Raw genomic sequence first — 26601 nt, 5'->3', positions numbered from 1 at the left:
ATAGATTGCATCCTTGCCTTATAGATTGATGCAATTTAAATCTTCCAATTAGACATAGAGGCATTCCCAAACAAAGCTCCCACAGTCTTACAAAATCCTTAACCAAAGCCCAATCTTTCCAATGCTGCTAAAACAAAGTCCTATCTGACATGGTCACATGCTTGATCAAAATCAAAGCCTAATAATATGCATTTTTGTCCAGTCACGATCGCAAAATCCCAAGTAGGGGAGACATTCAGAATAAATGCAAATATAACCCTTGATTCAGTAAATCCATTTTGCTCCTTGTTTACCACAAGCTATAGTCATACAAATCTCCATGATCTTGCAAGCCAAAGCCTTTGCAACAATTTTATATGATGTATTTAGCATCTCCAATACCGCACTTTCAATCTATTCTTTCTTTCAAGGAAAAAACTTTATCATACTAACATTAATGTCTTTAGAGAGTTGCCATTAGCCCTAGCAGAATCAACCTTAACCACATTCCAAAATGCCACATAGAACTCAGCTTCCCAAATCAACCAACCCTCTCTCCAATTCAACTCTCTTAGCAGAAAATCTAGGTGAGATCCCCATCATCACATAAGTTAGCATAGCTTCCCATTCCTCATTCTTCTCCCCATTAACACCAAGAATAGTAGCCAATTTCCTTCTAAAAACTTAAGCAATACGCCAAAATTTAGATGCAATGTTATCTTGAGCATCCATAACACGATCTTCTGCTGTCATAGCTTGCTTCTTCTCTAAGCATGGAAAAAGAACTTAGGCAGGCAAACACCCAATGAGAGCTAGAGGAGCCTGCTTTGGATCCTGGCCATCTATGCTCTCCAACTCCTCAACCTTCAATGCATCCTCCAGCTCGACCGGTCCCGAGGAAAAAGCTCCAACACCTTCCTTAGCTTACTCCTAGAATCCACAAAGAATTCATTAGCAATTTTCTTTTCTGACCAGACCCTGGTATCCCAACTTTTGGCCACTTCGAGGATAGCCCTAATAGCCATATCCCATATAGCACAAGGGTTGGCTAGACTAGAAGATTCGATTGCCTAAACCCTATTGACTTACTCATAGAGCCCAACCTTCTCAAGAATTCTTATTAAACTTGAACGGGATACAAATGATCTTCCCACCTCCCAAGACAACGAGAACAACCAACCTTTAGGTACATGATCATAAATCTCAAAGTTGAGCTACACCTTGCCACCCATGGGCACCCCCCACCACCAACCCTCCTCAGAAATTTAATACCTATCAATCCCCTTGCTCTAAATTCTTTCACCTTTCTCTTGTTGCTCAGGAAAACCCATTCAACCCTTCAGGGTCCAGCTCAATGCAAACAACAAGACCCTTATCTAGACACAATTCCTCCCATGCTTTCAACTCCATGTTTGACAACCCCTTAATAGAGTGAGATTTGTCATTCAAGAATTCAATCATATTCCAATCCCCCCTAAAACCATCTACTCCTGGAAATCCTCTCATTAAGCTCCAACACTCCCCATGGACCTAGGCATCATTTGAGGTATAGATGCAAACTACATTAAGCTGGAAACTTGAGAGGACTATAGAGATAGCCAAAAATTGACCCAATGAATCCCGAAAGAGTTCTTGTCCCCTTGATTGGTCTTTTTGCCAACAAGAGAGCACCCCGCCTCACAAGGGAGTTAACAAAGTCCACTGTAGCTAATAAAAAGGAGAGAGTTTTGGCGAGTCGGGGAGGAAAACGAGGAAATAAAAGCATAGAATATATATGGGGAGCAAGGGTTCAGCGTGGGTTGGGTTAATGGATGAGAGGTAGTAATCATGTTGTGATTTGCAGAGCAGAGAAGCGCATTGCTTGCTATTTCTGTTGTTGCGTGCTGCTGCTGCTGCCTTCTCAGCCTGCCTGCCTGCCTTCCTCTTGCTTGCTTGCTTAAACTACTAACTAAGTAACTCAGCAACCAAGCAACCAAGGCACTCTGCTCTCTGCCCTGCCCTGCCCTTCCCTTCCCTTCCCTTCGAAGCCTTCCATTCCCCTTTCCGCCTCTCCATGCCACTTGGACTCTCAATTTCGTCCTTATTCGCAGCCACGTCCCGCATTTCTGAGCTGCTTGGATTCGATAGAGTGGCGGACGATTTGGCCTGGTTCTGGCGGGAACAATTCAGCATCCTTGCGCGACACAATTGCTGATTCTGGGAAGTTGTGCCTCCATGGATTTTTTTGACTTCCGTAAAATCTGCATAACTCATCCGGACGCCCCGAGGTACGCGTAGCTGCCTTGCCTGAATCGTGAGGTTGGATAGCTTTGAAGAAATGGATGCTCCCGAGAACGATGGATCAGGATGCGCAGATGAGGAATCCTCTATCACGAGCCACCCGTCCGTACCACGCACAAAATGGAGGGGTCACGCCTTCAGTGCCTACCTTCCGTCAACGCAGGGTCGAGAGCCAGATAAAAAAAACCCGAAACCTCTACGGGTGGTTGTTGATCGCACGGTACATTTTATATACTTTGGATAACCTCAAATTCTTTGTTCTCATTGAATGAATGGTCGAAGTCATTTTTGTATGCCCTAGTACGTCAGCATACTTCCCCAGCTCGATGTGTAAATGGTGAAGAAATTATAAAGTGGGACTTGCCTCAATGCGACACTTTCAAAGGCTTAAACTTAAAGTCGTTGTTTGCCGTGATCTGCATCATGGGCATTGAGGTTAATTGGAACCGCACACCGATGAGGCAACAGCTTACTCCCTGCTTTGACCCTGTAGAGTTTTTTATTGAACTTGATAATCAGATTCGAGGAAACGTGCTCTCACGGTTTCATGTTAGCAATTAAATTCACGGAATCGACATTGCCCCTACTTCGTCCTACAACAGAATTGGGGAAATTCCTCTTATTTTTGGGTAGGTTGATGGCCACGGCTCTTCGTTCGAAGCTTCATCGCGCACTGTTTTATTGAGACTTTTGATAGTCTAAGGATATGCCGGGAGTCAACTTCTTTGAGTTGGGAGGGTTTCAGGGGTGAAGGTGGAAAGTTGAAAGTCGTGCTGAGAACTTTGAAAGTTGTTTGATATTTTGAAGTTATAGGATCCTCAGAGCTACAACTTAGCAATGGCAAGCGTTTTAAAGCAGTTTTACGCGTGAATGATTAGTTTTTGGACTTGAAAAGAGGTTTTGTTTTACACCTCGTCAATGAGTTCAGTGGGATATGTTTTCCATTGATTCGGATTCCTGCATTTTCTCTGCTTATCGTCTTTTTCTTATTATTACACGTTTGAATGGATTCTAGTTCCTGCATTATTTTCTACTGGATCTGTTTTAAAAGTTTATTGCAGTGCCAAGTACTTCAACATCTTGGCAAGCATCACACAAGCTCTTGCTTTTGATTGGGATTTTCTAAATTGACATTGTGTAGCCTCTGGTGAAGCTGACAAAGGACATACTAGAAACTTTTCAAATTTGCAACACAACCTTCACGTACTCGGAGGCTTTCAATCCCAAACGCTACTTGACAAATCCTTCTGTGCCCAAGTCAAACAGTGGGCTCGATAATGAGAACCACGACTTGATTCTTGCTGTGAATGGTGTGATCGTTAATGGAGAATCAAGCCACAGGTTTGGATTATTTTGTTGGCAACTGCTGTTTCATTGTTGGAATGGTTTGGCTGCTAGTTTATAAGAAATTTAATCCGTTATTTTTGTGTTGTTTTGAGAAGGCAAATGGGCCATACCATTGTCTTCAATGTGATGTAAGGATTCTGTTGGGTTTTGCAGGTATATAGTCAAAGACCTCCTAGGCCAAGGGACTTTCGGTCAAGTTGCCAAATGTTGGGCAGATGAAAGGGATTGTTTTGTTGCAGTGAAGATTATAAAGAACCAACCAGCATATTATCAGCAAGCCCTTGTAGAAGTTTACATACTGAACATGGTGCATCTTTTTGACCCCTTAATAATGAAGGGCGCTTGTAGAAGTTTACATACTGAACATGGTGCATCTTGCCTGACCCCTTAATAATGAAGGGCGCTGATGCCTGGCACAGTTATCTGTAGACAACCTTAGTTTTTGCTAGCATGACAAGTGTTCAGTTTTTCCCCCCAATTTGGTGTTGTTCTGACTTTATGAGTTTTTCCTTTCTTGTGCAGCTTAATAATACGTTTGACCCAGAGGATAGGCATCACATTGTTCGCATCCTCGAACATTTTGTTTATCATGGGCATCTATGCCTTGTTTTTGAGATGCTTGGCGTGAACTTGTAAGTTCTTGTTGGAACTCGGAATATTTTTCTAGACGATTGAAGTCTCAAATCTTCAATTGATGTTGCACAAATGTCAGTTTTTAATACATGTGCAAAAGAGAATGGGAGGGTCATTACTTTCCTCAGAGAAGCTCAATGTAGTTTTACATAGATTTACTAAGGAATCTGTGTGTGTGCATGCGTGCACGTGTATCCATGGTATCATCTATCAGACTGTATGGGTTGCAAATTGTAAGATTTTGAAGGGCAATGCAACTGGATAGATTATATGAGCCGCGGAGAGGATGAAGCATAGTGATCCAGGGCTCTGGTGACAGGACTCATGTGATGACAAAGGAATTACTGGCAGATTATGCCAAACCTCATGTATTCAACCCCTAAATAACTGGAGGATTCCAAAATATTGGAAATTTTTGGTGCAACGGGGGAAAAATATTAACTAGTCTATTTCCAAGAGAAAAAGTGTCCATTGCTAGCATTAAAGGTGGCTACAAGGTCTGTAATGAAGGGGAAAACTGTATTGCCTTTGTGAGATTGTTACTTAGCCAGTAACAGGATCTGGTATATCCCAAACTGATATGAACAATAGCAAGTAAGCTGAGGCGATGTAAGCCGATGAACAAATGTCGTATCCAAGGTGCTCTCTTAAATAGAGAGTGAAGAGTTTTTATAAGAGAAGACGTGTACAAACAGGTGTGTGAATGAAGGGTTACACGATGTGGAGAGCCTATGAAGGGACACTCTCTGTGATTACATAACCCTTAAATAGTTACAGAGGTCCTTCAGTGTTGGGACACATTTGATCTTGAGTCGCAACCTTCATGGACGGATATGCTGTGTTGGATGGGACACATCTCCTGCCTGGTACCTGGCAGCTTGGTGGACAGCAAGAAGGAGAGAGAAGTTATGACAGACTTTTATTGCATCTTGTGCCTTGGATCTAAATCCGTGAGCAGGCTGTGCAAAAGCTGAGATATGGGCACTTATGGGAGAGGCTCACACACATAACGCATGTATGAAGTCGTCATGCAAGCGTTGGGCTGATGATGTCGCTGGGGATTTATAGTAGCTAGCCCATGCTATTGTTGATGGAGTTTACAGTTTTCAACCTTTTGACTGTCATGAGAGTGAAACTGCGCTATTTGATGTGTTTTTAGAGGATGAGTTTGGGCATGTTCCTCCATTCATCTAGATATATGAAGTCATCATGCCACATGACCCTTAAGTGACCACCTGTAAGGGGTATAAGGCTTTTGTACAGACAATTCAAAGGTCTCATGGTTTCTCCATGAATGTTCCATGTTCAAGATAATGGATATGTCGATTATTTGATTGATGAGCATTTTGGGATTGAATGTCAGTTGGAAGAATCTTTAAGTTTAAAGTCTTTTATCTTCTGTCCTAGTACTGTTTGTCTAGCTTAGAAGCTGCTTACAAACCACACCAGCCCGTGCATTTTGAATCTGTAAAGGGTGTGGTTGTCTTTGCTTTGATACTGTTTGTCTCATATTCCTGAGTAGACCTGTACGTCTTTATGGTTGCCAGATTTGAGCTGCTCAAAGTCAACCAGTTCAAGGGAATCTCGTTGAATCTGATTCGACTCTTCATCAAGCAGGTATGCTTTTGTAGTATTTTGATTACTTATCTTATTATTCTGGTATTTATTTATCGCATTGGGTCTGTAGCTGCCAGGCCCTACTTATTTCATGTTTGTATCCAGAGAAAAAGATAAGCCAACAGCATTCTAAATGTGCCTTTGGCCTTTAAACATGGTTAAATGAGGAATTACTGACAACACACCCCCTCCCCTCCCTGGGGGTCTCTTCTCCCTTCTCTGTGTGCTCTCTCTCCTCTCGCCACTATGGAATCTGCCCCCCTTCCTGGTCCCCCACCCCCACAACCACCTTCTCTCTTGTGTGTGTGTTCCATCAATTTTTCTATTTCTCTTTTTTGCATCTGTGGAAAAGTTCTGTTTGAAAGCGGATGCTGGAGTAGTAAGTACTGATGAGAATCCTCTTGCTTTTGGTGTCACTTTTTGCAAATCTCTCTCTAGATATCGTGCTTAATATATTAGGAAAACGAACAGACAACACAGTGGGCGCTCAACAGCAGTCTGCCTTTATCTATTTTCTCAATAGCATGTCTTCACCCCTTTTCCCCCCACCTCTTGCCCCCCCCTCCCCCCTTCCTTCTTGACAGTCCACCTCTCAAGGGCTCTCAAAGGCTACAGATGCAATAGTTCTAGAAAATTCTGGGGCAGTGTAGTGAACTACCTCGTTGGTCCCCCTCCTTTATTGATATCACCCTCTAACACCAAGAGCTGATCACACACATCTATCTTTCACCATCTCTGCCAGTCACCGTTTTGTAGCGCTTGCACAATCACCTCATGACTTAGACGACATCTACAATGCCAACCTATCTCCCATTAGACAAGCGCTACACGATCTCTTCCCTATACTGTTAAATCCATCTGAAAGATCTCCTATTGGAGCCATTGTCGAAACAATTGGTATGATGGGGATTTCAAATTCCTATTTCATAATCTCCTCTAGGATAGGGTCAAGGCATCTTTTCTGCCAACCAAACTGGGGCAGAATCAGGCTGGTTGATCTATTTGCAAGATTGCAAAAGCTGTGGAGAAATTGACGGAGCTTTGTTTCAGCAGATGACTTCTGGCTAGATTTATTAGAAGAGATATCGTCATCACCCCCTCACACTTGGAGTATGCTAGTTGTGTTATGCCATCCCTAAAGGGCCAGTGCTTAATTTATCGTTATTTATTCAGGCTTTCCCTTGATATGGACTACACATACATCCGCAAGGCTCTCACGGTGGAGCGAAACAATACCTTACGATGATGATCAACAATACAATTGCCAAGGTTTTGTGTAGCAGTGTTCGAGACACACATTAGTGGTATTGTAAGTCATTAGATTAGAGAGCATGAAGGCATACATTATAATACCACCAACTTTTATTTTGCAACTTCTTGACTCAGGAAGTCAATCTTGTCCATATACAGACCAAACATAGATAAATATAGAGTAAACTAAAGAACTTGTCCATATACAGACCAAACATAGATGAATATCGAGTAAAGCTTATTAGACTCCTAGGTCTTCCAATCTCCCTTGTCTAGCCTTCTACTATACGGACTTCCCTTAAACCTCACACAAATTGCCACTACAACTCTCTCAAAATCTGCAACTCATGTAGTCTCTTGATAACTGATTTGTCAAATGCCTTCTTAAAATGGGTGAAGCAACAGTGTACTACATGAGCTCATGATCTATTATCCTCTTATGATCACCCTTTAAGTTACGATTTGGTCCACATGTACCGTACCTCTCTGCAAATCCTCCGACTATCTTCTGGGCATCTCTTCCACATTGCATTAGAATCCAATTGGCAAGGCAATCTTAGGCATCCACTTCTGACTTGACTCAATTGAAAGGCATCAAAGCATCCAAACCACTAGCAAACTGTGCGCAAAGTGCCTCAAGGCTTTCACATGCATCACACTGGCCCTCTGGCCTTTCCCTAGCACACCCTTTGCTTCTGAGTGCTTGCTTAAGCATGTGGGGACCAGAAAGGACTCCAGTCTCCAAGCACATGAAATACACTGCAGATAATTCCAAAATAAGAAATAACAATCAAATGGACAAAAACCAAATACCCGCTGTTCGTGGCAGAGGGGCGAGCTCAGTCCTCGTGCCTATCCCCCGGCCAGGCTCCCAACAGGTCTTTCTCAGTCGTGCTTTCTGGAAACACAGCAGCACACAATTGCCCTCCTTCAAGAGTAGCTCATGGCGATGTTTATCTACTGCCCGTTTGTGCTTCTCCTGGCTTTTTTGGAGGGCTGTTTTGACTTTTTAATTGGCAACATCCAGACTCTCCACAAGTCTGTCCGCTTCAAGAATCTTCTCTTTCGTATGCAGAATGGGAGGTACCTTCCGTTCTCCTGCCACAATCTTGAAGGGTGCTTTCCCTATGGATGAATGTACAGTGTTGTTGTACGCAAACTCAACAAGTGGCAGAAATTCCTCCATTTCGATTGCTGCTCCGAAACATAACATTTGAGAAGATCAAGGGCCATCAGATTCAGGATGGAAAGAGGATGAAAAATTCAGCGTGGGACCCATATTCTCGAAGATACCTCTCCTAAATAGACTCGTCATCCGCGAGTCTCGATCACTAACAATCGATTGAGGCATCCCGTGATGTTTGAACACATGATACATAAAAAGTCTTGCCATCTGGTCTACTGTAATCTTCTTCCGTACGGAAATAAAGTGGGCCTATTTGCTGAATCTGCAAATAATGGTCCATAGTCCATGGCGATGCTCTACCAGGGTCGATCGGGAATAGGTAAAGGCTGCAGCAGTCCAGCCGGCTTTTGTCTGTCATATTTCACCTTTTGGCAGGTGATGCATGTCTTGACATAAGTCTTGACATCCCACCTCAATGTCGGTCAAAATAAATAATGCTCCACAGCTTTGATGGTGGAATCAATGCCTCTGTGTCTTGCATAAGCTGGGGCATGACTCTCGGTCAAAACTTTTGGCCTCAATTGGTGCGTGACACACAGTCTGCCATGCATCATGAGAAAACCCTCCTTGAGAGTATAGTGCTCATGCCTCTGGCCCTTGACCAATTGATCATAAATCTGTGCAAAATCAGCAGCATTGGCATATTGATCCTTCATGGCATCAAGCTCATCATGATATGCAATGGTAACGGCTGAAACTTGCGGCTTAATGGACACTACATCTTGGGTGGGCTTTCGGGAAAGTGCATCTGCAACCACATTCTTCTTTTTAGGCACATGCACAATCTGAAAATGAAACAAAGAAACTCATGTGCTTCTTGGACATCTTTTTCTGAGTGAGAGTATCGCAAGGATTGGTGATCGGTCTGAACATAAAAATCAGCACCTAGAAGATAATGCTTCCAGGTTGAAAGAGCATGTATGACAACCAACATCTCTTTCTCCTAGATGCCAAAATTCATTTCAGCATCTTGGAGAACTCTACTCTCGTATGCCACCACTCTGTTGTCTTGCATAAGTACCGCGCCTACGCTGTTCCCACATGCATCAGCTTGAACAGCGAAAGAGTTGCGAAGATCGGGCATTGTATAACAGTATCGGAGCAAAGTTTCTCTTTCAGCTTCTCAAAAGCTGCAACCTCGGTGGTATCCCATCTGAAAGTGACCCCTTTCTTCTGCAAGGCACGGAGCGGCGATGCAATCTCTGCAAGATATCGGATGAATCTCCTGTAGTACGAGCACAAGCCCGGAAAGCTACGTACCACATGGATGTTCTTCAGATGTGGCCAATTCTTGAGAGTCTCTACCTTGGCGGGGTCCATCTTGACTCCATCCTTAGAAACAATATGTTTGAGAAAATGGATCTCATGCATGAAAAATTCACTTTTGTTGTCATTGACAAGTAGCTCGTGCTTTCGAAGCTCCTAAAAAACAACTGCCAGGTGCTTCTTATGTTCAGCCTGATCCTGAGAGAACACGATGATGTCATCAAAGAAAGTGCCAACAAAGGCTCGGTGTTCTCTAAAAATCATGTCCATCGTTCTGTTAGAGGTGGCAGGTGCATTCATTAACCCAAATGGCATGACAAGAAACTCATACAGACTGTGGTACGGAATGCTGTTTTTTTGCACATCCTCTGGCTTAATTCTGATCTGGTGGTAACCACTCTTCAGATCAATACGGTTGAACATTCTAGATCCTTGTAACCTATCCAAAATATAATCTATCCTAGGTATAGGGAATCTGTTTAATTGTGATTTTATTGAGGGCTCGGTAGTCACTGCACATCGGCGAGGACCCATCCTTCTTCTGGACCAAAAGCACGGGTGAAGAGCTGGGCTGAATTAGCCTTTCTCTAACAGGTCCTTGACCCGGTTTATAATTTCGTTTTGTGAGGCAAGGAGCACTGTTAGGTGGGCTGCTACCAGTGATTATGTCTATCGTATGGTCTTTTGGCCTTTCAGGGGGGCAACTCCGGAGGAAGAGAGTCAGAAAAGCACTCCTTAAACTGAAAAAGAAAGTTTGTCTGCTGCTTTTCCAGCTTAGAGAAATGAGACTTTTCTTCTACTGACTGCTTTTCAGATGCAAACACTTAAGTACGCTGAAAAGTGTTTTTTCATTACATTGCCAATGGCAGAAGTAGATACAGCAGGAATAGATTCTCCCTTCAGCTTAGCATCAAGAACATGCGTTTTGCCACGGTGAGTGATTGTGATAGTTTTATCCTTCGTATCCAAAACAGCCCCAACATGGAAGTGCCAGGGTATTTCCAGTAACACATCACAACCATTCAGCAGCATAATGTAGAACTCTTTCGTGTCCACTTAGCTCTGAATGTGCATTCTTAGCTTGCCTATCACTAGAGTAACTGATTGGCTGAGCTCACGGGCAAGCCATGTCCGCATCACACAAGGCACCCATCTCTTCTGCCTTTATTCCCAATTTTCCAGCCAGCTCTAGAGAAATGAAGTTGGCTTTGGCTCCCGGATCGAAAAACATCAAAGCTGTTTGGTCTCTTATTTTGCCCCATGCCCGACACAACTCTGTAGCATCCACATTTTGAACAACCCTGATCAAGTCTGGCATGAGACCAGCAGTAGGTTTAGGCTTCTTATTCTTATGATCATTCCTCTTCTCTTATGCTCACCCTGCTCAGTAGGAGATTCCAGCTTGCTGCCCTTTGACTTTGGTGCCTCCTGGTGGCTACCTCTAAACCCAGAAACCTTCCCTTGCATGAGTGCATAAACCGTAGTGGCATTCTCACTCAACTGAGACATGTTGGAGACCTTTGTCTTTGTGCAGTAGTCCCGAATCTCCTTTGGCAGCCCGCAGCAATACCTTTCAATTTGTTCGGACAGCCGGTACATGCCTGTAGGAGTTCACTGGCAACAAGGCTTCCCAAAAATTCTTATTGTATTCTTCCAAATTCCTGCAATTCGCTGCATCTAGCTTGTACCAAGCGGTCATGATATCTACCTCGAAAGCGGTGGTTAACCACGTGGCTGAGAACACTTGTTTGAATTCAACCTAGGTGGTAGGTGCTCTGCCCTATAAAAGTAAATTGGTCCACCATTGGAGTGCATTGCCCTTTAAAAAGGTGGCTGCCTTTCGAACTTTGGAAGACTTCGTGGAGTGTCCACCTGAATAGGTGGCATCAAATTGTTGCACAAATGTCAAAGCCTTCAATTTGTCCTGCATCCCATTGAAGGTTTCAAACTTCACAGCTGCCCCTCCCTCCTTATAGTCCTTCAGCTTGCCTTTGGGGGTAAGATCATCATAAACAGGGGGCTGTAAAAACGGTGGAGTCATCATTGATCCCGCATTTGGAGCCATACCACCAGCACCCATGGTGGGGTTAAACATTCCGGGTCCCACTCCTTGCATCTGTGACATATTCCAAGTATTACCCATCATTCTTGGCAACCTTGTCTGCATTCCGGGCTGCATCCCAAGATTTGCATACATCATGTTGGCATTAGCAGGGGGCATTCCTCCCATCATATGCTGCTGGAAATTCTGCATTCCAAGCTGCATGCTGCCTACAAAACTGCCTGGCATTATAGGTGCTTCCGTGGGCTGTCCCACCATTGCTTGGAACATTGAACTCCCTCCAAAATACCCTTGATGCATCATAGTATGCAGAAAAACTTGCTGTCCCTGATTCACTAAGTGAAAGTTATTGGCATTACCCATTCCAGGGGCAACTGAGGGCACTGGTGGCTGTTCGCCTGAGGGAGCGTGCTTGTGAGTCTTCTTATGCTTCTTCTGCTTCTTCTTAGATGTCTTTTTGCTTCTAGGAGGAGCAATATTGCTAGGAGGAGCTTGCATAATCTCCATGAAAGTATGTTGCAACGGTGACAGGGCTCCTACTACACTTTGCATTCGCAACTGAAAAAGGGCATTGGGATCAAGCTCCTCAGCCTCATTTACCTCATCTTGTGAGTCCTTGGTGGCATGCTCAGGAGGAAGAGGCTGTCCCCCACTGTCCTGCTCCTCATCACCCTCACCGATACTATGCTCCTCCCAAAGCTCTCTGATGCCCCGTCTTCCTCTTGCTCCTTTTGCTCCGATATGGTCAATGACCTCTCACGGTGTGACATGCTTGCTGAGATTGATGGCTATAGCAAAAATTGCAATGAAGGCTTCTTTCACCCAACACTACCAGGGCTCACCTCTATAGAAAGATGGTGATGATCTCGGCAATGGAACCAATGTAAGCGGCCTTCAGGAATCCAAAGGGTTGTAATCCTCGTCTACTCAGTCATAAACCTCATAAATAGCCACAATGCAAGCTTTAATCACTTCAACCACTTAACAGTACTTAGAAATAAACTTCAACAACAACAATGGGGAGGCTAGAATGCCCCTGCTCAGTGAAATAGTACACAATACACCCACTGGCCCCAAATGCCTTGGCGCCCCTTTCGGTATTTATTTAATGATTCTGAATGGAAATGCTTTACACCAGGGGCTCACCTTTGTACCGTACCTCTCTGCAAATCCTCCTACTATCTTTAGGGCATCTATTCCACAGTGCACCATTAGAATCCAATTGGCAAGGCAATCTTAGGCATCCACTTCTGACTTGACTCAACTGAAAGGCATTAAAGCATCCAAACCACTAGCAAACTGTGCTCAAAGCAGCCTCAAGGCTTTCACATGCATCACACTGGCCCTCTGGCCTTTCCCTAGCACACCCTTGAGTGCTTGCTTAAGCCTGTGGGGACCAGAAAGGACACCAAGCACATGAAATACACTGCAGATAACTTCAAAATAAGAAATAACAATCAAATGGAAGACAAAAACCAAATACCCATTGTCCGTGGCAGAGGGGCGAGCTCAGTCCTCGCGCCTAGTAGGGTGCAGGTGTCTTCTAGCCTCCGGGAGGAGAGAGAGAGAGAGAGAACCGGATAGAAGGTGGAAGGAAGGCAAGAAAAGAGTTGGAGAGGCTAGGGCCACAGATCTGCCACGAATGGCAAGGAGAATCATATAGAAAGGATGATCTGCCTTGGGATCCGTGCCTTGTTGCAAGCACCTCAGGATCCGTGCCTAGCAATCCGTTCAGTCACCTTGGGAGTTGCGCCAATTGTTTGTACAATGTGTACGGACTGCCTGAAAGCAGCCTAGGGATGCGTGCCTACAGCCTGCACCTATGTGCAGCAGTAGAAAAGGACGTAGAACCCAGCAAAAGCGTGATGGAGAGCAGCCAACAGCAAAAAAGGCAAGCAAACTGTGAAGCCGGCATGGAATTCTGCTCCAGGCTCCCTCTGCAGACCCCGATATGCTTCAGGAGGGTGAGGGAGAGAGATGGTAGGTTGAGGGGAGCACATGCATTTGCATGCATGCCACTTGGCGCTTCGTTAAAGTCCTAACCACCATACCAAGGACAACGTTGGTTGTCCTTGGGCCCAACTTTATAGCCCCTCTTAAATGCCTATGCCTTATCCCTAGGACCTAGTGGGTGCACTTAGAAATTGCCCCTAGGAACTTATAGGAAGTCTGCACTTCCTCTAGCCAGTCCCTCATGGCCAAACTATTACTAGACTTAACCAAGGTTAACCTTAGGTCTGAGTTACATTAAACTTTACATCACTTTTCACGTCACCGTGACAGTCTATGTGGAAAAGCAACTAGTGCATGCATGCGCACACACACACACACACACACGCATGCACGGAATGTGTTTGTGAGGGCGAGACAGCATCATGCCCAAACCTATTAATTGTGTTCGTCCATGTGCAGATTTTAACAGCCCTGGCAGTCCTTCGTGATGCAAGAGTAATTCATTGCGACCTTAAACCAGAGAACATTCTTCTCACCACACGGTACTTGCAAGCTTGCTGTTTTGTTACCAATTAGTACATTTGTAGCCTTGAAAACAATTTACTTTATTGTTATACTAATTAGGATTTGAACTTGGGCATTGCAGTCCTGCATCAGCTGAACTCAAGCTCATTGATTTTGGATCTGCTTGTATGGAGCATCGAACTGTCTATTCTTATATCCAGGTACAAGAGCTTATATGACATTCATAATTAATGAATCTTCCAAAATGTTTTGGCAATATGTAGGAGCAACTTTATTGCTGATGTGCTGTTATTGGTGGTTATTTGACACAGAGCCGCTTTTATCGCTCCCCGGAAGTTGTTCTCGGCCATGAGTATCCTACTTTGAGATCTGATCGATGCTTTTCTGTTTGAATAGGCCCCTTTGAACTAAGGTTTTGTAGTAATAACAAATAGTGCTGAATATCATTTGCTACGTTCAAGGGTAAGAAGCCAAACTCAAGTGCTTTCAGATGGAAGAAATGAGCAAGGGATTTTTGTATGGACTCAACTCATTCCAGCCTTTTGCTGTGTTAGGCTAGAAATTAGGATGTTAGACAGTGGTCACTAGTTAGTAAAGCCTAATTGGCCTAAAGGGAATAGTAGTGCCTAGTTAGGACAATTAATAAAGTTAGTACTAAATGAGTGTCTATTGTTAGATAGGGTCCACCTTTAGGTGGGGGATCTCCTACACCATGTAATGTCACCACCTATAAATATTTCCACTTTATCGACTCTGCATTGCTCCCACGTGAGGTAACAAGAGCTTTTCTCAATAAGATTATAGACCCTCTGTTTTTTCAAGGTAATCTGTGCCTGGATTTTGTCAACGCCCATATCTAGAAATATTTTCTTGATAATACAACAGTCCATGCTTGATCACAGTCTGTTTTGTAACCTCTCCTACATAGGTAGGTCTCAGTATACTGAGAATTACTAACTTTTTAGAAGCTCCCTTCTTGGGATTCATATTGCATTTGCTTGGGAGAGTGGTATAAAGTGACACATAGTTTGAAGAGCATTGCAACTAAACTGAGTCATGTCCTTTTTGGATGAAAATTGTTTACACGTATCTTCTATTTGAAATGATGAATTTCTTTAGATGGAGTGAAGCAACTTGATCCGCCTTCTCTTAGAGATGGTGGTACGGCTATTTTACAGCTGAACCCATTCCAACCACTGCACTTAGTTTAGATTGTGATGAACAAACAGGACAGTGCTATTGTCCAAGCTCCACCTCAAAGCTGAGAGTTCAGCTGGAATCCTTAGGTAATGTTGTTAAAAGTGATGCTATGAGTCTGTTAAGGACTGATTGATTTATGTGGACTGAGGCATAGAGTTTGAGGGCTGACATTGATTTTAAACTGATGCTAGTAATATCTTTTGCTGAACACGTTCATGAATAGCTAAAGTACGCGTTTATTGAGATTTCCTTAGGTGTGTAAGTTCTTAGAAAATATAATCTCAATTAATTGAGTCGCAATCGAGGAACAAGTATGCACACCATGAACATCAGTGGGGATGTCATAGTAGCTAGTCCTTGCTATGCGTGATGGAGTTTATGGTTTTCAACCTTATGAGTGACTATCATGAGATTGAAACTGCACTTTGTTGTGTGTTTAGAGGATGAGTTTGGGAATGTTCCTGGATTCATCTAGGTATATGCACACCATGAACGTTGGATGTGGTAAACATTGTAGAAAAGATGAGTATATGGATTGCATTAGTGAATAGATATTTCCAATCTACATCCAATGTAGTCATCGAGTTATAATCTGAAGTCTTTGTTGAAACAGTTATGAATTTCAAATCTTGTTTAATGAACAGTATAGATAACTGTTCCTTTTGAGAGTTCTCTAGCAATTTGGAAACTTGACAAGATTAAGATATACAACATCAATCGATATGTGGTCTTTTGGGTGTGTTGCGGCAGAGCTCTTCTTGGGCATACCATTGTTTCCTGCTCAGTCTCAGTACGACCTCCTCCACCGTATCATTCAGATACTTGGGTAAGTTTGTTTTCCTGTCTCCATTACATATATACGAAGCTCAAAACTCCACACAGAGGCTAGATATGAAAGATTTAAGGATGGCTGGACAATAGACCAGTAACTGTATTCACTAGAAATAGTCTGTTGATGGAGGGAAACCTATTTTTTTTCAGGGAAAAACACCGAAGGTCTCTTATTTGTGAATAGTCTGGACTGTCCATTGGAAACCTATTGAACCATCATCCTTTGGTAGGCAAGATCGGCACTATGTGGAAGTGACCTGTATGATCTCTTTGCACACCATTGCCATAAAAAAATCTTAGCGATACTATCTCGGCCTTGAACTAAGCCTTTGGAGTTAACGCTACGGTCCACACATGCAGGTGCACAATAATCCTCGAGTGTGCATCTCAAGGTGTCCTAGGTGGTCAGACAGACCTTGTTTTGCAGCAATAAAATGTGCCATCTCATCCCATCTGTTCAAGCCAGGGGGTGATGGGGAGGCCTTAGCTAGAAGAAGTAGATCTTCCATCCAAGTGGATGGATCACAATTGTGTTCAGAATCTAGAGACAAGGGATGTTCAAACATGTTGCTGGAGACAATGTCTTTCCCACTAGTACGTCCCTGGAGAGGGCGTTAATTGGAGTTGCTTGCCAATGCAGGTGGCGTAGGAGAATAAGGGTACTAGCTTAGATTATTGAGTCTGCTTAGGCAATTTCTTGAGTGCGACTTCACCTTTCAAGGAGAGCAGCCTTTTGATAGTTAGAATTGCCTCAAAGTGCGAACCCTATGGCTAGTTGGAGGTGGGCCAGTAGCCCATCTGTTGTCTTGTCACCCAATGACTCTTATTCTCTACAAAGATACCATATCCAATAGTGGCACAAAGGTAGCCAAATTATCTTACAAAGGGGACATCTACCACTATGTATAGTAATGTATCTGACTTTGAGACGGATCTCATATGCGCTAGTATTGTCATATGCAGGGGGTAGCAGCAAGCCTCGGGGATGGTTGCGTCAAGTTGTGCTGTTTGTCATCTCGCGCCTCTGAGCTGCATCTGTGCTGGCAATTGTGCTACTTGGTTTTAGGATTCAGTGATTTGATTGGGCCATTGTCCCATTGTGCCCAACTAAGAGAAAACCAATTTGTGTTAGAGTTGCCATGCTCCCCTAGTCCAAGGGTTTTTTTAAATGAGATTGTGCTATAATGAAGCTTCTATGATTGTAACCTTGGAAGCAGCTCTTGACACCTCAATTCACAGATCTTTGACTAGTTTGCACATGTTGGTAACTCTCATTGGTGAAGTAATAACAACGAAAGTGAACTCCAAATCAGGTAGAACAGAGGGAGAGAGGAGTGCACACACACTAGGGGTTAGCCAATGCATTCATACATTGTACTATGGACTAGTCTTGGTTCTCTGTGAGCGCCCCTCTATGCACATATACAAATGGAAATGATAAAATGGAAACTTGCTCGAGTCGACCAAAGTCAACTCTTTTTGAGCGAGTCGAAATAAAGTATTTCTCATTATTACTTGGGATAAATACAATTCCGTGACACCTCGGGTGGCACTCAGAGGAGGACTGCAAACGTCTCCTCTCTACTCTTTGACATGTAGAGAGACTTGTCAGATGACAAGCTTCCTCTTGGAGGCTACAGAGGAGGGAGGGGGGAGGGAGTGACGTCAACAATTTGTTCATGTTGACCAGCAACATTGATCCATCACACTGATTCTTCCCTGACGATTGTTGGACGAGCTCTTCTTGTCTATCCATAGCCGACCAGTGGAGTTGGTCCCACATACATCATAGGACATCACTCGGATGGATGTGCCTATCTGAAACTGTTTTTTGTGTCTTCCCTGCTCAATTTCGAGCACTTCCTAGCATGCTTTGGGCTGAATTCCTGTCCACCACTCACCCTTTTTTACATCCACATAGTAAGAGGTGTCTCTCTGAAGCTCCTCCTCATTCTCTTTTACGTGAACTCTCATCACGTTTCTTCCTTCCTCGTCCTTCTTAGCCTTTAGAACCCTCCCCTCAACCCAATGCTTACCAGTTGGGACCTATTGGAGTGCCATGTGTCTATATTGGATCTATGCCCTATTGTGGCCTTAGCAATGCACTCCATACCATTGCCTAAGCCTAGGATTATCTCTAGAGCCCAACCCTCTAGCTTGCCATTAATGCAAGCACTATCGAGCCCTCTAGTTTCCCGCCTCACCATAACGAAGCCATGGGCTTTTGCGATTATGAATGACGTAACATTCCCTTCCCCTTAAGAATGGTTTACGTCCTCGAAAACTTGGCCATTTACTTACATATGCTCAAAGCATATCCTCAATGACTTGATCGACTCTCTCAGTTTGGCCATCACTCATGGATGATCCGCAGTGTTCATATTCAAAGTAGTTTTCAACCTCATGAATACAGCCCTTCAAAAATGGCCATTAAATTTGTTGTCTCGGTCGTTAACAATACCCGCTGGTTACCTTAAGATTACAGGAACTGCGCTACTTGATATAGCAAGGTAAGATGCCAAAGCCTCTGAAAAGGAATGCAATCGCCTCCTTTGATCTTTAGATTGAACGGTCCCTAGTCTCAAACTCTTGTGAGTCATCTATCAATCATATCTCCAATATGGAGGGACTGCCCCTCAACTTGGCTCAATCCTCAATGCATGTGATAATTATGCATTTTAGTAAAAGGAAGTTAAGATGGTAAGCTAATTCTGCTAACTCCGTAAGCATTAAGAGAGATCCATAATACCTTTGATTAAAATATTTCTTTCAAAGTTTTCATTGATGTCTAGATGAGCACAATCTCCTTCTCTTAGGCTTTAATCTCTCTCTCTCTTTGCTTGCCCAAACTTAAACCCTAGAAAAGCTCATAAAAATTGTATTTATCTCCTCCTCTCTAACTTTTAAACTTCTATATTGTTGCCCAAACTCCATTTTGTCTTTCGCGTGCTTCACATGATCTTGGTTGGTCTTTAAAATGTCCCTCACAGTCCATGGTTTCCGAACAGCAAGGAATTATGGCAAACCAGGTGCAACCAGGTTATTTTGGTGGTGGTTCAGTATTTCAGGCCATGGTCAGCCCACAAGCCCAATTTCCGAGTATGCCTACTAGTCAAACAGTTGGGTTTTAGCCTAGTTTACAGCCCATGGGATAGAATATGATGTGTGCAAATCTTGGAGCAGCCCCAGGGATGCAAATAGGTGGTATGCCTACTGTAGCAATAGGTAACCTTGGTTTGGGAAATATGCAAAATGTGGGTGCTGGTCTGAATAATACAGCTTTTCCCAATGCTGGTAGTGTGGGAGATAGAGTGAGTGCTGTTGTCCCTTTTGCCCAGGCATCTATATATGATAATTTGGCACCTCAAGGGAAGATGAAAGACTTTAAAGAGGCTGGTGCAGCGGTAAAATTTGAGACATTTAGTGGGGTGCAGGATAGCCTTGACCTTTTTACAGCAGTTTGATGCAGCCTACACAGGAGTGTATTTCACAGAATCATCTAAAATACGCCGGGCTGCAAGTTTTCTAAAGGGGAATGAACTTCATTGGTGGACCACTATGCTTATGCAAAACACGGCACCAAACACGTGGGTAGGTTTCAAACATGTGTTTTAGGCAGCCTTGTTGCCTGTTAGCTCCTATCGGATTGTTCCTTTCGCTGAGCAGGTTGAGAAATATTACTACGGGCTGCCTAAGGAGTTGAGAGACTACTGCACGAAGACTAAAGTTTCCAATATGTCTCAGATTATTGAGAATGCTAGCACGGCATATGCTTTGATGCAGGAGAGGACTTCTGGGTTCAAAGGTGAACAGAAGCAGGAATTTAAGAAGGATGACACAGACAAGAGATTTGGGTTTCGATAGAGAAGAAGGCTAATCGTCAGAAGGCTGCGTTTGTTGCAGGGAGGCAACAAAACAATAAAAAGGCAGCTGTGTATTTGAGTCGAGAGGAGCGGAAAACGCTCTATGAAGAAAAGAAATGTTTTAAATGCAAAGAACCAGGTCATGTGTCTTCGGATTGCCCAAAGTGGAATGAGGAGAAGGTTGACGCAGGCAAAGGTGATCAGAAGGGGAAGACAATGCACAGCCCCAGGGTGAGGAAATTGAGCTTTGCAGAGCTTGGGTTAAAGTTCGAGAACAGACAGCCCCTATTTTCTTTGATCCAGGTGCAAAGGCCAACTTTATTTCTCCAGAGATGGCAGCGAGATTGGGCATTCGAGCCGAGGAGTTGGGACCGAGCAGTGAAGCTGGTATGGCTAACCCGGAGTTCACTATTCCTATCACACCTATCATAGGGAAGTTGCGCTTGCATATTCAGTCTTTCGTGGATAGCGAAGACTTTTATATTATGCCCCTTGCAGGTCATGACACTTTGTCGGGTATGCCATGGATGCATCATTGGGATGCGGTGATAGAAGCTAAGAAGAGAAAAATTACAGTTTCACATAAGGGCTTCGAAGACCCATGCAATTGATGCAAAATTAAAAGGGGAGCCTGTCCCAGTTGTAACAGCTTCTGTCATTAATTCTATGATGAAAAGTCGTATTTCTGCGTACATGGTTTTTGCTAGAGAGAGATCTCCTGTAAATGAAGAGCATACTGTTTCCCGTTTGGAAAAGCAAAGGGCTGTTTTTCTAACTGAATTTTCAGATTGCTTTTCTAATGAGTTGCCGAGTGAGCTTCCACTAGAAAGGCCGGAGGACCATGGGATTGACATCATACCTAGTAGTTGTCTACCCGATAAACCACCTTACAGAGTTAGTGCGGCGCAGTAGGAGATTACGAGCCCCAGGTAAATGACCTTTTTGAGAAGGGGCTGATTCAGCCAAGTTCATCACCTTATTGCTCTCCAGTTCTATTGGTTCAGAAGAAGGATGGTTCTTGGCGTATGTGTGTTGATTACCGCGCCTTGAATAAGATCGCCATTAAAAATCGCTTCCCTATACCCAGGATAGATGACTTTCTGGATAGGTTGATTCAATTTGAAGGGGGGAGCTGTTTTCAGCTGCGTTGATTTGAAGAGTGGGTATTATCAGGTTCGCATATGTCCAGAAGATGTGCATAGGACGGCGTTCATGACTTCTTTTGGGTTGTATGTGTTTTTGGTTATGCCTTTCGGACTCACTAATGCTCTCGCCACCTTCAATCGCATGATGGACAGGATCTTTCTAGACCACAGAGCCTTCGTGGGTACATTCTTTGATGACATGATTGTGTTTTCGAAAGATGAGGAGGAGCATTGGGAGCATCTCGCGATTGTGTTCGCTGAGCTCAGGAAGCAGAGGCTGTTTATAAACCCCAAAAAGAGTGAGTTTTTCATGACTGAGATTCATCTTTTGGGGCATATTGATTCCAAGGATGGGTTCGTATGGATCCAGCTAAAGTGGAATCAATACGGAGTGGCCACAACCAAAGAATTTGCACAAGGTTCGTAGTTTCTTGGGTTTGTGTTCCTACTACTATCGTTTTGTCCGTCACTTTGCAGAAATTGCAGCCCCTATGCATGCACTTTTGAAGAAGGAAAGACCTTTCCAGTGGACACAAGGGGAGAATGACTCTTTTGAGGAGCTGAAGCGCAAGCTTACAACAGATCTGGTGCTAATTTTTCCTGACTTGAGGAAGTCTTTTCATGTGCATGTGGATGCTTGTGGTAAAAATAGTATTGGAGCTGTCCTCACACAGGATGGGCATCCTGTAGCTTATGAGAGTTGCATTTTACAGCCAACTGAGTTATATTTACAGATTTATGAGAAGGAGATGTTGGCGGTATACACTTCATGCTTTATCCACTTGGAAACATTATCTATTGGGAGCTGATTTTACAGCACAGATGGATCATCAGTCTTTGTGCTACTTTCTGACGCAACTAAGCTGTCCGAGAAGCACATGAGGTGGGCAATCTTCTTGTCAATGTTTCATTTTCAAATTGTACATGAAGGCAAGAAGAATGTGGTTGTAGATGCTTTGTCCAGGAAGCCATAAGTTTCAGCTGTGACAATTGCTTATCACAATGGATGTAATGAAGGATTACTATGCGGAATATGAGCAATTTGCTGAAATATATGACCAGCTTAATAATGGACAGAAGGTTGTGTGTAACTAAGCAGCTAAGGTAGAAGGTCATGATCCACCATATGCAGGACATCGAGGTATTGATGCTACAGCTATGGCGGTGGAGCATTTCTTTTATTAGCCTATGCTGCATCGTGATGTTGAGGAGTATGTTTGCACATGCCTAACCCGTCAGAAGGTGAAGTATGATTGCAAGAAGATTCTTGGACTGTTACGTCCTTTGCCCATATCTGATGGACCATGGGAGAGCATAGCCATGGATTTGATTTGCCAAGGATACCTACATGTAATGATGGAATATGGACGATCATTGATTGCTTCAGCAAGCAGGCGCACTTTATTCCTGTATGGAGGAAGATTGGGGCAGATCATATGACGAAGTTATTTATGCAGAATATCATCAAGTACCATGGTATGCCAACATCAATTGTGAGTGATAGAGACCCGCGCATGACCAACTTGTTTTGGCGGGGACTTTTTGAGAATATGGGCATTACTCTCTTATTTTCTTCTGCTTTTCATCCATAGACCGATGGGCAATCGGAGGAGGCGAATTCCACAGCTCTAGATTTGCTGAAATGCTATGTTTCGGAGCACCAGTCATAGTGGGGGAAGTTTTTACCATTAGTGGAGTATGCATACAATAACATGGTACATTCTTCCATAGATTGAGATAGGGAAAGGCCGACGTAAGATTCCACCCATCTTGCAGACGAAGGATAAATTTTTTGAGGCTGATAAGTATGTGGAAAGCTTAGACATAGCTTATTAGAAGGTGAAACAAGCATTGCAAAAGTCAGAGGAGAAGCGGAAAAAGGCAGCGGACAAGCACAGGCGTGACATTGTCATCAAGGAAGGTGTTTATGGCTTGCTGCGTTTTCAAAAAGTAAGGCCGAAAAGTACACGGGATCGTACTCGGCTATTCCCTAAGCTAAGCATGAGGTACTATGGGCCTTTCAAGGTAACTCAGCAGATTAATGATGAAGCATTTCGCTTACAGCTACCTGACCATTGGAAGATTCACAATGCTTTCTGAAACCGGCCTCTAATCACGGGCAGTGGAACTAAACCTTTAATCACTTCAGCACTTATTTACAGCTCACAAAGCATATATCACAACCATTAACCATTGCATGATCACCATTTGGCATTTACCCATTTCTTCACAAACAAAACCACTGAAAAAGGGATGGAGGCTAGAATGCCCCTGCTCAACATCTCTCTCTCTCCCTCTCTCCCTCTCTCTCCCTTCCTCCCTCCTCCTCCTCCCTCTCCCTCTCCCTCTCCCTCTCCCTCTCCCTCCCTCCCCCTCCCTTCTCCTCTCCCCTCCTCCGTCTTGCTCTTCCTCCTCCCTCCTCCCTCTCCCCTCCTCCTCCTCCTTCTGGCTCCTCCTCCCTCCTTCCTCTCCCCTCCTTCTCTGGCCACCCGGGATCCCTCTCCTGTGCTCCTCCCTCCTACAGAATCTCTCCCCTCCTCCTCCCTCCTATAGCATCTCTCCCCTCCTCCTCCCTTCTACAACAGCTCCTTCCCTCCCTTCTACGCGTGTCGCCCTACTCTTCTCCTCCTCTTCCTCTTGCCCTCATCTGCTTCTCCTCCTCCCAGAATGACTCATGTAGCATTGCCTGAGCACTTGTGAACCTAGAAAGAGGCGGCACACGAGGCCAACCAATAGCTTATGGCAAAAAGAAATTGCAGCAGCAAAATCACAACTTACCAAGCCCTGAAAACTCGAACCAAGTCCTCAATCACCAAGAGGACATAGTAACCAATGCCCAATTGCATTCTCAGCTAAAGAGGAGTGCAAAGGCATGAAGAAAGAGCATTTACAAGAGTCGACCAGCAAGAATTCCACTGAAAAATGTGAAAAGAAGCACTTCTGTCGCGAAGAAGTGGGGGTTCTTGGGCTCAAAAGAAGCGTGCTTCAGAGAGGAATGTATTGAGAAGGTTTTGGAGAAGTTTTATCGCTGGAAAGTCATCCAAAACTGAGAAAAACCAGTCAACCAGCGCGTAGGACTACTCGAAATTCAACAGAAAGTTGTAGCTTTGCAAGAGGAGAGGCCTAGGAGGATACCATGAAAGAGTATACAAGAAAGCCGCACAAAGATAGTGAAAATATGGCTAGGAGAGGCATGCGTCCATCCATATACACTGCTCCAAATCTATTTGATCCTCGGCGATCAATAGTCAAGATGCATCAATATCATGAAGTCTCACAGTAGAAATACTGTCAGCTCAGTATCTCGGATGAAACATACAGTGTCATCAAGCGACCTCATGAAATCATGGTGAGCCCGTTTGTACTGAGGGAGTGGAGGTGCTACCCCCCTCTCGTACACCAAGTAATGCTCCGCTCGCTCTGCTGAACTACCTGTAGGAGCCTGGACCGTAGTCGGCTCTAACTGGAAAGCATCAAGGTAAAGCTGCAATAGCCTAGGTGAATCTGTCAGTTCACCTTCCTCCATCCATTTCGCATCAAGTGATGGGTAATTTTGAAATTTTACCAAGTAGCGATGGATAACTTTACCCTTGAGCTTTCTATCTCTGTGTGCCAGAATCTGCTCTGGGACCAGAAGTTCATCCTGTTCTTCCACTTCAGGCTGTACCTCATCATGTAAATCCTCGGGAACATCTCCATGATATTGCTTTAACAAGCTCACATGAAAGGCATTATGTATCTTCTAATGCGGAGGCAACTTCAGCTTGTAAGCTACCTCGTTTATCTTTTCAGAAACCTGGAAAGGACCATAGTAATGCATGTTCAGCTTTGTGTACAACCTTTCCTTGCCTTTCTTATTTTTCAGCCTTGCCTTTTGAAAACGCAGCAAAACCCAATCACCTTCTGTGAATACCAATTCCCTGCGGTGCTTATTTGCTGCTGCTCTTTTCTGCTTGTCCTGACTTCTTTGCAAGGCATATTTGATCTTCTTGTAAGCCTCTTTAAGGCTTTTCACAAAACAATCAGCTTCGAAGATTTTCTCTTTTGTATGCAAAATGGGAGGTATCTTCCTGGCACCTTCCACTATTTCAAAAGGTGTTTTACATGTGGATGTGTGCACCATATTATTATAAGTATATTCCAGCAACGGCAAATAATGCTCCCATTTGCTTTTGTGGTCTGAGACATAGCATTTAAACATATCCAAGATGGTAGAGTTTTCTTGCCTCAATTGTCCATTAGACTGAGGGTGAAAAGATGACGAAAAATTCAGCGTAGTGCCCATATTTTCAAACTGCCCTTTCCAAAAGAGGCTGGTCATCCTCGGATCTCTATCACTGTAATTTTCTTTCTTACTGGCACAAAGTGGGCTTGTTTGCTAAACCTGCAAATTATTGTCCACAATCCATCATGTCCAGTAGGAGTACGTGGAAGATCAAACACAAAATTTATAGCTATGCTTTGCCATGGTCTATCCGGAATTGGCAAAGGGTGTAACAACCCAGGTGCCTTCTGCCTGTCAAACTTTACTTTCTGACAAACCATGCATGTTCTCACATATTCTTTCACATCTTTCCTCAAAGATGGCCAATAAAAGTATTGCTCCACTGCTGTAATTGTTGCTGTAATTTCCCGATGTCCTGCATATGGAGGAGCATGACTTTCCATTATGACTTTCTGTCGCATCTGATCAGTGACACAGAGTCGTCCATGCATCAAAATGAAACCCTCTTTCAACATATAGTGATCATGCCTTTGACCATTAGAAAGCTAAAATTCAGCATCATTAACATACTGATCTTTCATCACATCTAACACATTGTTGTAAGCAATGCTCACTGCTGAAACACTAGGTTTCTTGGAGACTGCTTGAGGCTGTGGTTTCCTGGAAAGTGTACCAGCCACGACATATTTGTCACCCAGCACATGTACAATTTGAAAATGAAACATTGAGAGGAAGTTAGCCCATCTCATGTGCTTTTCATATAATTTTCTCTGCGTGAGAAAATATCTAAGTGACTGATGATTTGTCTGCACATAAAAATTAGCTCCAAGAAGGTAATGTTTCCATGTGGTCAAAGCATGTATCACTGCTAACATTTCCTTCTCGTATGTCTGCAAGTACAATTCAGCATCTTTGAGAACTCTACTCTCATATGCAACCACTGTGCGATCCTGCGTCAAAGTGCCTCCTATGCTGTTCCCACATGCATCACAAGTTACAGCAAAGGGTTTTGCAAGATCTGGCAAGATAATAACAGGTTCAGAACACAGCTTTTGCTTCAGCTCTTCAAAAGCTGCATTTCCTTTGGTCCCCAACGAAACGGTACAGCTTTCTTTTGTAAAGCATGCAAGGGAGAAGCAATTTCTGCAAAGTACTTTATAAACCTCTGATAGTATGAACACAACCCAAGGAAGCTTCTGACTTCATGCAGATTTTTCAGAATTGGCCAACTCCTTATG

The 26601-nt window shown here is 43.7% G+C and overlaps 1 protein-coding gene across 1 annotated transcript in view; it reads left to right on the top strand.

The window, feature by feature from the left end:
- Nucleotides 1-1824: 1824 nt before the first annotated feature.
- Nucleotides 1825-26601, top strand: part of LOC147880872 (dual specificity protein kinase YAK1 homolog) — a 63369-nt gene continuing 38592 nt past the window's right edge. The window contains exons 1-9 of the mRNA XM_087402220.1: nucleotides 1825-2479; nucleotides 3401-3600; nucleotides 3760-3913; nucleotides 4129-4238; nucleotides 5787-5856; nucleotides 14034-14116; nucleotides 14221-14299; nucleotides 14411-14451; nucleotides 16003-16125. Coding sequence (XP_087258346.1) covers nucleotides 2297-2479; nucleotides 3401-3600; nucleotides 3760-3913; nucleotides 4129-4238; nucleotides 5787-5856; nucleotides 14034-14116; nucleotides 14221-14299; nucleotides 14411-14451; nucleotides 16003-16125 — 1043 coding nt within the window. The 5' untranslated portion in view covers nucleotides 1825-2296. The remainder of the gene's footprint in view (nucleotides 2480-3400; nucleotides 3601-3759; nucleotides 3914-4128; nucleotides 4239-5786; nucleotides 5857-14033; nucleotides 14117-14220; nucleotides 14300-14410; nucleotides 14452-16002; nucleotides 16126-26601) is intronic.

This window comes from Dipteris shenzhenensis, chromosome 31 (genome assembly GCF_047967505.1).
Source record: "Dipteris shenzhenensis isolate YYH24624 ecotype China chromosome 31, Dip_SZ_1.0, whole genome shotgun sequence".
Taxonomy (NCBI): Eukaryota; Viridiplantae; Streptophyta; class Polypodiopsida; order Gleicheniales; family Dipteridaceae; genus Dipteris; species Dipteris shenzhenensis.
This window is presented reverse-complemented; position numbering and strand designations above follow the sequence as displayed.